The 13,650-nt window shown below is 37.3% G+C and overlaps 1 protein-coding gene across 1 annotated transcript in view; it reads left to right on the top strand.

Moving 5' to 3' along the window:
- Positions 1 to 13,650, top strand: part of WWP1 (WW domain containing E3 ubiquitin protein ligase 1) — a 54,877-nt gene that overhangs the window by 24,323 nt on the left and 16,904 nt on the right. The window contains exons 5-11 of the mRNA XM_054385608.1: positions 2,706 to 2,843; positions 2,941 to 3,007; positions 5,121 to 5,302; positions 7,988 to 8,339; positions 10,628 to 10,723; positions 11,330 to 11,504; positions 13,571 to 13,625. Coding sequence (XP_054241583.1) covers positions 2,706 to 2,843; positions 2,941 to 3,007; positions 5,121 to 5,302; positions 7,988 to 8,339; positions 10,628 to 10,723; positions 11,330 to 11,504; positions 13,571 to 13,625 — 1,065 coding nt within the window. The remainder of the gene's footprint in view (positions 1 to 2,705; positions 2,844 to 2,940; positions 3,008 to 5,120; positions 5,303 to 7,987; positions 8,340 to 10,627; positions 10,724 to 11,329; positions 11,505 to 13,570; positions 13,626 to 13,650) is intronic.

Below are 13,650 nucleotides of genomic sequence, written 5' to 3'. Positions count from 1 at the left end.
AGCAGACTACTAACTATATATGTAATTACAGCTGAATTTCAGTTGAGGACTTTACTTGTCTCTTCTAGAGATGTCTGTGCTATTGAGAGCAATTTAAATGTGACAATGGGATATAATAATTGTTAGACTAGGAGTTAGTACAAATTAAGTAAAAGCAGAAGTGATTAAACACAAAATGTTTTGTGGAAAACTAATACCTAGTTTGCCAGAAGATCTGTTTTATACTTGGTTCTAAAAAAAGTCTAAACTTTCAGAAAAGCCAAGTATGTTATTTTTCATGTTTTGCTTCTCTGGAATGACTATAGAAAGGCTGGATATTTTCCCCTTGTAATGTGGCTGCCCAGAGAGCAGTAGGAATCAGAGATTAGTGAAACAATTGAGAACTTCTTTTTAATACATTAGAGATTGTTGTGTTCTATGTAACTTCTATTTATAATATTCTTTAATAGAATTAAAACAGGTCTTCTCTAATTTGCTTTTTAATTTTTTTTTATTATTACTAAAGAAGATGGTGAATCCACACTTTAAATTCCACTCCAAGTGGCAGTAGAATTCCAGCTAAACCAATCTCTAATCTTTTTACAAGTTAGATATACAAACCTGAGAGCTCTGTTTAGGGAGATGGGGGTATAGGAGAGCTAAAAAAAAAAAAAAAGCTTCACTTCTCAAAACTTACAGAAAGTTAACACTAGATAGAAAATCAAGTAAGGTTTCTTCAACAGTATTAAAGATTCTGCCAAGATTCCATAATTAAGCAGAAAAATGGATTAGTTTTTAAAATAGCCCCTCCCCCTTGTCTCAGAAGAAACTGGGTTGAATAATACTAGCAAAACAAGTAGTTAATCTTTTAACTATTCCTAACAAAATAGTTAATATTTTATTACTGTAGATCCAGGGGATATAGGAACCAACAATATGGGAAATTCTTTCAGGGAATAGTTGGCTGAGTTGCACCAAAAGTAATTCATGTGCAGGGTTTCTGATTTGGGCAGGTCAGCAGTTTGACACACTCCAAATTTTCCAATAATTCAGTGATAGAATAATTGATTTGTGTTCTTCAGTTGTTCAGTCATTGGTGCTTAGTTTAAAATGCAGCATGTGAAAGGCTGTTTCCTGAAGAAAAGGTAAAGGGGAAGTCCTCTAAATGCAGAAACTTTAGAATTAGTGCTGTTACTTTCTCTTGCTAGACACCATCAGTATTGAATTGCTGCCCAAATCCCTCTCAGTTTTCTTGCCAGCTCAGATGGACTACAGCCAACTGTTGATCTGGTTTGGGGAGATAAAGTGTTAAAATAGTGGAAGCTAAACCAGTCACCCTTTGCAGAAATGGTGATTTATAAAAATGTGAATTTATTAACTCAGTGGCAGGCTAGTTTCATCTTTCTGTTCTTTCAGGTAGTACTGTTTTCCAAGCTGCAGATTACTAAACCAATAATTCTGTAGATCGGGAGCTTTGTGTTGCTCCAGCAATTTAAAGTACTTTGAAATTCATTGTAATGTAGCAGTGGGTGTCTGCTGGTAACTGCTGCCCAACTGCACTGTCAAAACTGCTCTTTAACATAACAACTTGGAGGTATCTGGCAGTAGCTTTTGGGAGCTTTCCCTGTTTCCATGGTTATTGTTCATTTATGATGTACGCTAAAAAGGAAGAAAATAAGGAAATGCTACCTTCATATATAAAGGTGTTCAGGGAGCTTTAGCTTGGACTCATATGGAGGGAAATAGGGTGGTATATCTTGAAAAATTAATCCTTTAATATGAGACTGCAAATACTAAAAGGCCTTAAGCATTTTAACCTGATTAATGGATGCTGACTATGTTTGGATTTATGACATGTAGTTTTAACTGCTCTACTAGTAAGAGTTGCTGTAGAGAGAATCACGAAGCATCCTCTGCACATTTTACCTCTGGATTATGTACTTCTCTCTACAAATGTGTGCATTTCTTATCAGTCAGATTTAATTCTTTTACTGCACCGTGTTTTTTTTATTTTTGGTATATCTCAATTATCTCAAAGTTCCTTTTGGTGAAAGTAGTTTCTGATTTAATTTTTATTTACTTGAGGTATCATCTCTGTTTCTGTTTAATCCTTGGAGTTGTCATCTATGAAAATGCTAGTAAGGATTTACTAAAAATAATTTGAAAAAGGAGGAAGGGCTCTATGTATTCTTTGCATTTACTTCTTCAAAGTGATGTGCTTTTTAGTGGTCTCAGCATTACTTTTGGAAGGTGATATGAGAAATGAACATAAGCTCTGGTTGTAGAAGAAGGTTCCCCCTGACTTGTAATATTTGGATGTGTAGTTCAAAAGTTGTTTGACTTTAAGCCTTCTCATGTTATATAAGTAGTGCATAATTTCAGAAAGGGCTTAGTGGAAACAGCAAACCTGGATAATCATTAACAACAAAGTACTGAGAAACATATAGATCCTGTAGCATACCTGTAGAATATGCTCTGTAGATGGCCAGTTTATTTCTGCAGTAAAGGCTGCTTTTACCCGCAGTGGATGTAAATTTACACAGCTCCTTAGTGATTTCTATGTTGATTTGAAACATCTGAGTACTTCTCATGCTCAGTTTTGTACAACTAAATACAGATATCACATTTTTGTGTTGAAAAATCTCTTGTAATGCTGTTTAGAATTTAATCTTTCCTTTATTCCTTCTCTCCTTCTCTCACCCTACCCACCCCAACTCCATTTTCAGTGGAGAAGGTGCAGGAACAGTTGAAACTCTCTTTGGAAAACAAGAGTGGCATGGTGCAAACAGGTGAACTGACAGTTGTGCTAGATGGTTTGGTTGTTGAACAGGAATCTCTTACAAATCTCAGTTCATCAGCAACCAGTAAGTTAAAATAATTAAACCAGTTGGTAATATTTTGATTAAGATTTCAAACAGATGTAATAGAATATTTTTGTTGAATTTGTTTCTTACTGTTCAGTAGAAGTTCAGCAAAATGGCGAGGCTGTGCATGAAAGCAGAGATGCTTCAGCAAGAAGTACATCCAGGTTGGAATTTGTTTTTGTGTCTTACACTGTATCAAGTATATTCACAAGTTTCTCAGTTGGAATGTTTGGGTTGCTTGTCTTATGTTTTGTTTTGGTTTTTGGAATATATTTTTTTGAGGGCAATAGGTTTTAACTGCAAAGCCCTAAATTATCTTGCTCCAGGTTTTAATAATGTAATTTGTATCATAATTAGCTTGAGAAGAATTAAGTTTACAACTCTGTTCTTCCTCTGCTGCTAGCATTTGCTTTCTGCTACTTTACCATTGCTTCTTGGATGTGTAGTCCTCTGAACGTAAAAATGCAATTGAGTGGAAGTCTACTACATGCTGCAGCAGAGATTAGGGGAGCAGTGGTTCACTGTGGTTTTCTGTACTTAATCTGTTTGTTTTCTTCTGCTAAGAACCATTTCTATTCATGTGTACAGACTTGCTGCAATGTACCATCAGAACGGAAGGAAGAAGGAAAAAAACCCTAAATTATTTCTCCCTCACCCAGTTCCTTTTTGAAGGTCATGATCGAGAATTTTTTAAGAGACTTGTACTGAGCTTAGGCAGCAGAACACTGAGGCAGGGGGTTTGCCAGCTTTAACCTGCAGTGGCAAGCAGAAGGCTTTGGGATCAATTTAAAGCTTCATTTTTAGCTTCTCCATTTTGATACCGGCTACAGGACAGCCTGGAGAGAAGTAGGAGTAGGCTGTTTGTCCTTCCACTACTAGGGAAGTAACAAACATTCAGATGAATTTAATGTTGCTGGCCTACTCAGTTACCTTGCAGTGAGCCCCTTTCTGTTTAAGTTCTTGACAATGTGATGGAATGAAAAGCATACAGTTGCTATGAATTTGAGTGTCAGGGATACATTTGTTCTTGTGCACTTGACTTGATTCAATCTCATTTTGATTATGTGGAGGTTTGTCTCTTTTCCTCCATGGGTGCCAATATGAGGGAGTGAGGATAAAGTTATTTCTCCATAGTTTTTATTATAAAGGTTTGGGATTGTTAGAAGTGATTTGAAACACGTCTGTAGACTATTTTGAAACAGTGGTAATCAATTACCAATTTTCATTCAGCTGTTGTTGCTGGAGTAGTGGCTTTTACTAGGATCCTGCTCTTGATGTTGATATTTTGATTACAGCAATTTTTCATTTAACTCTCCAGTAGTTTTGATTTGCAGTTTTAAAATTAAGAGATGAAGAATAGTTCTAAAGTAGCATTTGTTAATTTCTTTAGGAAGCAAATTGGTTTTTTAGTCTAGAGCTGAAAAGTTTATAGTACTTTTTTTAATAGTACTCCTTACGAGTTCAGTAAGGTAGCATAGAAGTGCTGCTTCTTCCTTCCTTACTCTGCAAAGTGGGACCTCTAACAAGTCTCGCACTTATCGGCATTGGTTTAACTTCACTAGTTGTTAGCCTCTGCTGCTTGAGAAGATGAGGAATTGTCAGTGAATGCAATTTCCACACTGTGTGTTTCTAGTGGGTGGCTTTAAGCATTTTTGGGATAGTCTTGAGTAGAACAAGACTTTGTATTCAAAAGCCCTTACTCTACGTTTATTTCTGTTCTGGGCCTGTAAACAGAGCTACCTGTCTTTCTGTCCTCACAGTGTTCCATCCTGCCTACGTGTAGAGAAGCTTATCTTGTTTTCCTTTTGCTGAGGAAGAGTTTTGTTAGTTTCTTATGTTATGACTAGAATAATTTTTGGACATACGCCAGACAAACCAAATTGTTTCATTTGCTTAATGAGAGAAATTTTTTTTCCTGCTCCTAGCTGGGCTTTGGAAGGTTCCCTAAGGCAGTTTTGGAAGATGCTGGCAGGCACATCAGTCTGCTCGACTCAATTCTAGTGTGTCTTTGCAAGTAAAAGATGAAGTGGAAATGAAAAGTTGTATCTGTTTTAAGTATCTGAAGTCCTTAAGACGAAAATTTGCCCCTTGTTTCTTAATAGTCTTGATCTTGCACTTGAGTGTTTTATAGGCTGCAAACATTGTTTTATAAACTGTTGTTGATTTCCTTCCATTTCTTTGTTTTGTTAGCGTGATTTAGTATAGGATTGGTTTCGTTGCGTAACTATTAAACATGTTGTTTGTAGTAACCTAAACTGATCTTTTATTTTTGCCAAGATCTGCTTGTGACATTTCTAATGGGATAGACAATCAAGTACCTTCCAACTCTGTAGTGCAGAATACGTTCTGTATAGAAGCTGTTAATGGAGACAGCACACCATCTCCTACTCACGTTGCAGCCAGACCCAAAAATACACCAGTACCAAAACCACTTGCAGCTCAGCCTGTCAACAGCACTGGTAAGAATGGGAGAGTTAAGAGAACATATTCTGTAAAGCTTTATCTGCTTGAAATGTTTCTGAAGTTGAGCCACTTTTTCTATGCATTTATTGTTAGATTTCAGAAATATTGGGAGGATATTCCTGGAATTGAATTTATACTCGTGTGTGTCCACTTCTGTGAATTTTTCTGGAGTAGATCTATTTTTCAGTATACTAAATTTCATACTTTGTGTTAGCTGATGAAGAAAGATGTAAAACGTTCAAAAGTTCAGTTTTTCTGTTCCAGATGACTGATTATCTAAAGGAAAAATCAGTTTTCTTTCACAGTTGATTTGAGTAACAATAAGTAAGTCTGTTTTGTCATTAGATAAATCTGATTTTTAGTTCTGTAAGGGAATTGCTGTGCTCTGAGCTGCGGTGTGTTGCAGATTCTTCTTGCCTTCTATTTTTTTCTAAAGGTATGCTGTTTCATAACAGGTATTGGCAAACAGTAAATTTAATTTTCCTTTGGTTATGACTAAAACTAATATTTGGTACAGTAAACCAAGGGAAAATAAAGGTGGTTTTTTTTGGTTGTTGTTTTTTTTTTTTACATTAATTTTTGCTTCTCTGGCAAAACTGTGCATCTAATAGTGGCTGTACTTTCTAAGCACTTTCTGACTTTTCTGAACTTTTTGAGAGAGTGATAGCAGAGGAAAAAGATGACCTTAAACAGAAGTAGGCAAGCTCTTAGTAGAACAGAGACTGTCAGATTTTCTGTAATAGAGTGTGAAATGTGAGTATGGTGGGAAGATAGCAGAAACAATTATGAACTTTAAAAGGTAATAATTAAATCAGGCGTCCTCTGAATCTTTTCTCTATTTGAAGAACTCGAACTTGATTCCTCTGTCTTTTCAGTTGAAGGTCAGAGAGCATATATCGTTTAGCATTGCTCCCTTTTTCTTCAGTAGCACAGAGGTCCATTTGTAATCTGTGTTAGGATAGGGTAATTGCAAAGATAATCGATTTGTTCAAATAGTAATATTGGTGAAATGCTCATTCAGCTTGCACTGAGGCACTGATACAGCAGGTTTCAACTACTGTATCAGTTGGTGGAGACTTTAAGGCACGGCATAAACTTGGTCTCCAGCGTTTGATCGTGGCAGACTCTTTAATTCCACCCTTCCCCATGTTGTACTTTGTAGGACTGTAATTTCATGTGATGGTACCAGAATTGCTAGTTTAGGTCTAACTGGTGAGGTAATCAGATGTTGTAATGTTTTATAGATCTGTTTTGGAGATCAGCTTACTAAAAGAGCTGATGATTTTCAGTTATTTTACTTCTAACTTTGTTACATAATCCCACTCACTCTTTCATGTGGATGAATGAGATGTTTTTTTTTAATGAAACCTGCAATTTTAGTTAGTTTGTTTTTTTTTTCTATTGAAATAAAATTTTTGCAAGTTAAAGCAGAGGTTTGACAAAAACTTGATCGGATGATAGTTATGATTTTCACTTTATTTTTAATGTCATGCTTTGCTTTTGCTTGAAGTGATACAAAGTTTTGACACATCTGAATGTAGTTAACATGTTTATCTGTTTTGTGTGAGCTAGAAGTAGTGATATATTACCCTGGAAGAGTTGTGTTCAAAAAGCAATGCATTTACAGATCTTAGAAGTCTGGTGCTGCTTTTAAAATCATGCTTTGCATTATGCATATCCAGAAAATATTTATGGCCGAGTGATAATTCCTTAAAGAAACTGAGTTGCTAATGTGGATACATGCTGGTGAAGGTTTACTGTTTGACCTGCTTTTCTGACCATCTGGGAAAGTGAGAAATTGCTGGCTTGATATACATAAGACATGTAATGAGCAGAATCTGTTTGTAAGAGTGTTATGTGAAGTCTTTAAAATGTATAGTAAGGTTATGAAAAGAGAGAAATTGTATTGACCTCAATCCTTAGAATTGTAAGCTGATAGTATAGGTAGAAAATTAGTTACATGTTATAGTTAGTCATGTTAGATAGTTCCAGCTCTAGGTACAAACTAATAAGTTTAAATAGAATTGTCACTATCTAGTGTTGATTGGTGGTGCAGAAAATGAAAGCTGAGAACGACATTGCAGTACTTCAGAAGGGCTCTGATGTTTGGTGTGAGTCCTACTGACTGCTATACCTGACTTCACTTCAGTTAAGGCAAGACCTCATGCTGAGTTACTCTTCTGTTAAGCTGTGCAGATGATGGTATTGTTGGCCAAGTGAGCCTGGGAGTAATAAAGCCTTCTTAGCTCCATGCTAAATCCGTGCTTGCTTTAAACCTTTTATGAGATTATGCTTGCTTGAGTTGGATGACATATGTATTGTTCTTTCAAAGACATACATTGATTTACTTTGTGATTCTAAAATAATTTGGTTCAGTCATTGAAGTGTTAAGTTGTGTTAGCAGAATACTAAGGTAGAACACTGAGTTGACCAAGATGTGCAGAAACTAAGAAATTGCCTTAGCAGGGACAATGGCTTTCACACTGTTAAGCTTTAATTGTAGGTTTAACAGAGGCAGCTGCATAGTGACGTTTTGTAATCTCAGACAAAAATGCTGCTTACGGCATGTAGCTGTAGCTTAAACTTATTCCTTCTGTACTGTTTACTCCAGAGACTGGTCATTTGAAAATGACATCTCATCAGATTCTGATACACAACTGTTTTTATTTCCCATTTCTCAGCTAATGGCGAGTCATCCACCTCTGCACCAGAAGCTGGTAATTCTTCTGTGTCTGAGGCTCTGACAGGTTCAGTTGAAGCTCCTATGCCTTCAGATTGCACTAACACTACAGCAGAACCTCAGTCAACAACAGAAGCAGCTAACTGTTCTGAAAGCCATGCTTCTACATTACCTGCTGCATCTGCTGGACTAGAACCTACAGCTGCAACAGACTGTGCTCAGCCTGATGCTAGGAACAGTATATCAGCAGATGCAGCAAAACCAAGAGAGTCCTCCTCTTCCTCCTCAAGTACATCTGCAGAACCTGTAAGACAGCAGCCTGGTAATACCTGTACAGAGCCTTTGCCACCAGGGTATGTGGGCTTCATTTTCATGCTATAATTATGTTTCATCTGAATGTGCATGTAAAGAAACAGATACTTAATTCTCCACCGGTGTTACCCAATGTAGGTCAGTTGGCTGAGACAGGGTTATTTGATCTAAAATGGGGTTTGTACTGATGCTATAACTGGCCAGTAGCTTGTGTCCCAGATAGTAGCAACTGACAACTAATTTGCTGAGGTGGTATTGGGATTTAAATAGACATTTGTATCATTTGATACATTCCAACATATTTGGGTCATAATTTATTGTTCCTTTTGTTCTTAAACTATGAGAGTGTGGTAGGGACCAAAATACAAAGAAGTGAATGTTAGTAAAGTAGTTTAGAAGTACTTGTAGCTGCTTACTGTGTAACAGTGAGATCAAGAATATTATAGACAAAAATGTGGGTTTCCACTACCTCAGAATAGCTGGAAACTCTTAATCCTACTAGATTATTAGAAACTACTTAAATGCAAAATTAAAAATGTGCTTAGAAATTAAATTAAAACTTAGTACATACTGAAATATATAGAGAGAGTCTAACATTTTCTTTTTTATAGATGCTCTCATATTTGGGTGAAAAGATGTCTTCACATTTCCACAATATTCTAAATATTAATTCTCAGCATGTTTTCAACACAGAAATTGTTTCTTAACTCAAAGTGTATATACCTTACATCATTGTAGCTGTTTTTTTAGAGAGCCTTTCTTGGAGCTGCTCGATGTGAAGGAGGTTCAGTGAGTTAAGTGACACTTTGGTTAAGTTTGATAAATATGAAAACAGGCATCTAAAAAGATAGAGCTTTTGTATATGTATTACTGGGGAAGAGTTACAAAAATGTTTCATTTGCAGATGCTTTGATAATGGAAGCTTTTCATAGGAGGGAACTCTCCCCTTCACACACTGTCTTTTTTTTCTCTAAGTTTACAACATACTTTCCCATTGAGGACAAGTCATGAGTTCCAGGCACAGCGCATGCTATGGCCAAATGCATTTCATCATTCTTCCCTGATCGTGTTTCTGGGATGCTTTTTTAGTGTGGTTCCTTGCCCCTCCCCACCCCAAATCTAGTTGAGTCTCTATTATGTTCAGTCTTAGTAACTGTAACATGCTGCTGCTTCTCTTACCTTCTTGTACTGTCAGTATTTGACCTCTTGAAATGCAGAAGGAGTTTCATAGGATACTCTGTAATAGTGAGAAAATGCACATCAAATCCTATAAGTAGGAGGCAAGGTTTTCTGCCTGTGGTTTCAGGAGCTAATTAATTATGTAAAGCCATATGTTTGAAAAACAAACCTATGTCTAATGTAAGCAAGGGCTTCAGCTTTTCCTTTAACTGGTTTTCTCTTCCATTATGATAGTTCTCAGCAGCAAGAAATGTCAATTATTTATAATTGGCCCTCACTTAATTCTCAGTGCCAGTTTGCCTTGGAACTAAAACTGAAGGAATAATCCCCAGGGATATTTGATACAGAGTTTACCAGGAAGGGGGCCTACAAGATGACTGTAAATGGACTGTTTAGAAAGGCCTGTAGTGATAGGATGAGGGGCAGTGGTTTGAAATTAGAAAAGAGTAGATTTAGATTTGATGTTAGGAACAAGTTCTTTACCATGAGTGTGGTGGAACATTGGAAGAGGTTGCCTAGCGGTGTAGTTGAGGCCCCATCTTTGGGGCAGGCTCATTCAAGCACAGGCTTGACAGTGCTCTGGACAACCTGATGTAGTGGGAGATGTCCCTGCTGACTGCATGGGGGTTGGACTAGATGACCTTTGGAGGTCCCTTCCAACCTAAACCATTCTATGAGTGTGTGATAGCACACATTGTGAGTTCACTCTGAAAGATCCTGTTGTTTGTTTCATATAGGGAATAGTGTTTAAAAACAACCCCCCATGGTTTTTTTTTTAAGAGAGGCATCTACTTGGAAATGCAAAGAATGTCTCTCTAAGCTCTTTTGAATGAGGTTATTTTAGCATCCGAGATTTGAGCAGATAATTGACTTTGTTTTCAAATATTTTAAATAGAATTTGAAAATGCTTGTGAATATTGCTATATGCTCATTTTATGTACCAAATCCCTTTTAGAAATTTTTATGATATCAGTTCAAGCAGGAGGTAACTGAAGGAGATGCTAAAGTGAGTTTTCTTTAGTATTCTATCATGAGGTTTGGATCATACTATTTTTATTCAATACCAAGATACTTTTTTTGGCTTAGTGGGAAATAAGTCTTAAGGAAGCTTTTTCAGCTTGATGTACATGAAAGTCTTTATGTCTTGAAGGTGGGAGCAAAGGAAGGATCCTCACGGTAGAACCTATTATGTTGATCACAACACACGAACTACAACATGGGAAAGACCACAGCCCTTGCCTCCTGGGTAATGTAGGCTTTTTTGATTTAAATGTGGTAAATGTACTATTTATTTGTTTGTTTGGAGCAGGAAAAAGAGCATCTTATATAAGTAGCTCATAGAAACTAGTACACATCAGATACTAAGAAATACTAGCTTTCAGTTAATTTAGAATTCTATTAATTGCAGCTGTTGCTACAGGAATGTTGGTAGGGTATATGTCACTCATTCTGATGACTTACTGAAATATAGTTACCTAATCATTTTGTTCTTCCTTTAAAATGTGAGCATTTGCTTAGGTGGCATCAGAAGGCATAGTGCACTGGTTTCAAAGCCCAGATTTCCAGGCCGAGTGTTTTCTGTGAAACCTGACAACATTGCTTAGGGTCACAGGGATTGACAAAGTTAAGAGTGAGGTGATGGAGAGCTGAGCATGCTGGAGTCTGTAAGCTTAGTGTGGTTGTCCTTCTACCAATAAAGCTGGGGAGTACTTTTGTATACTTTAGACATTCAAATAATTCCTGTGACTCTAGTACTTTCTTCAAGATCTGTCTAGGAGTTCATCATGAAGAGAAAATTAGTTAGGTAACATTACTGAAAAGTTTAGCTGATAACATTTGTGTTTCTTGAAAGCTGGGAAAGGAGAGTCGATGACCGTGGGAGAGTTTACTATGTGGACCACAACACCAGAACAACAACGTGGCAGCGACCAACAATGGAATCAGTCAGGAACTTTGAGCAGTGGCAGTCTCAACGGAACCAACTGCAGGGAGCTATGCAACAATTTAACCAGCGATACCTCTATTCGGTAACTTTTGCATAACACTTAAAATGGGTAAAGAAGAACAGGCATCCTTTCTGTTCTTTAACTTTTTCTGTCTTGATTTCATGACTATGCAAGCATATGTGGTATCAGATGTTTGGCATCTGTAATTCAGATTCTGTCTGTTGAAAAATGTTAATGGTGAAAGGCACTCCCTTCTGAGTCTGTTCCAGAACTTGAGCCTTGTGTGCTGGGTGATGCTTAAGGCTTTTAATGACAGTAATTAAGAGATAAAACTAAAAATGTTCCTTAACTGGAAGGGAACCTAAAAGCTGAGCTATGGGTATTTTGAACATTATAAATGGCCTTCAAAACTGTTTTAGTCATTAGGAGTCATTCATTAGTACAGGTGGCAATTCTTTTACTTTGAGCTCATTTTGAAGCTTATGCATCTGGTTCAGCTCTGGAATTTCCTACCTGGTTTTCCATTTCTCTCAGATATTTGCTCACTCACTTCTTCCTGAAGAAAATATGAGTAGCTCCAAAGAAGGTATTTCTTGAGATGGATTTTTCTGTATGTGGCTGGATAAATAGTGTAGTTGCCTTGACAGAGTTCAGAATGAAGGTGCCTCCATGTCCCTGTCAACTCTAAACAGTCCATGTTTAGAATTGTGCTTGACCTCTTACAAAAAGATCCAGTCCCAGAGACTTTGTAAGTGGTATATAGCAAAGATGGAGCCTTTTAAAGAAGTTGTAAGTGCAAGTCTGAAACAGCTTCATTCACAGACCTAACTTTGCTTAGAATTTGATGGATTTATTTATGGATGCCTTTTATGGACCCCTATGAAGCAAAGTATTTTTACCTTTGACAGTTCTCAGCCTCCTATTATCTAATTAGACATATATGACATCACTAGCATTACTAGAAATGTGTGTCACCATATATTTTCTTTACTCAAGGTCAGTTTATCTTATGCAGTTACAGAAAGGTGGACTGGTTGAGGCTGAAAGGGACTTCCCATGGTCATCTGGTCCAAGCCCCCTGCTCAACCAGGGCCACCTAGAGCCAGCTGCACGTGACCGTGTACAGATAGCTTTTAAATATCTCCAAGGGTGGAGACTCCACAACCTCTGTGGCCAGCATGTGCCAGTGCTTGGCCACCCTCACAGGGGAAAAGTGCTTTCTAGTGTTCAGAGGGAATCTGCCATGTTCCATGTTGTACACATTGCTGTTTGTCCTGTCATTGGTCATCATGAAAAAGAACTGGCTCTGTCATTTTTGCATCTTTCTCATCTGACCTGGCCTTGAACACATCAGGGGAGGGGGCATCCACCACCTCCCTGGGCAACCTGTTGCAATGTGTCCCCACGCTCACTGTAAAGAATTTCTTTCTAATATCCAGTCTAAAACTACCCTCCTCAAGCCTCAATTCATTCCCTCTCATCCTGTCACTATAAGCCCTTATAAACAGTCCCTTCCCTTGCTATTCCCTTCCCTTCTTTATATTCTTGAGAGCTGCTGAGGGAACTTCTGCATGGCTTGGCATGGCTTTATGTAATGTTTGAATCTGGGAGTTTTATCTTTTTTTTTTTTTCTCCTTTTTAACCTTGTTCATTATTTGCATGATTTTAACCATCCGCATATTTTAATGAATGCAGCTGTATTTGTGAAGAATAACAAAGTCTGAAAATAGCCAAACTCACAGGGAAGTTAGCATGTACTGAGGAAGTTAAAACCCATGTGCTGGCAGTAATCACTGTGCTTGAAAATAGTTGTTATGGTAAAACATGTTCTTAAGCAAGAACATTCTGTTTATCTGTCTATATGTGCTTCCTCCAAACTTGTGTGAACTGTACTTGTTGAATACCACCGACCCTCTCCTGCTTGCTGTAGAAAGGGAAGGAGAACACATTGTGTGTGGAAATGGTGAAAGCATGTGTACAAATCACTATTATATAATTTAAGTTTCTTCAGAAAAACATACTAGAAAGGGCATGGTGTTTTAAAAAGATTTAATCGCTTTCAGAACTTGTGCTAATCTTAAAACACATTAAGGAAAAAAGTATGAATCGTATTTGACTTAACTGATTGTCCTCTTGTTTTTAAATAGGCTTCAATGTTGTCAGCAGAAAATGATCCACTTGGGCCTTTACCACCAGGCTGGGGTAAGTTAATTAGCTGTTGATTTCA

Source organism: Indicator indicator, chromosome 12 (genome assembly GCF_027791375.1).
Source record: "Indicator indicator isolate 239-I01 chromosome 12, UM_Iind_1.1, whole genome shotgun sequence".
Lineage (NCBI taxonomy): Eukaryota > Metazoa > Chordata > Aves > Piciformes > Indicatoridae > Indicator > Indicator indicator.
The sequence above is the reverse complement of the archived record's forward strand: the minus strand, read 5'-3'. Positions and strand labels throughout refer to the sequence as shown.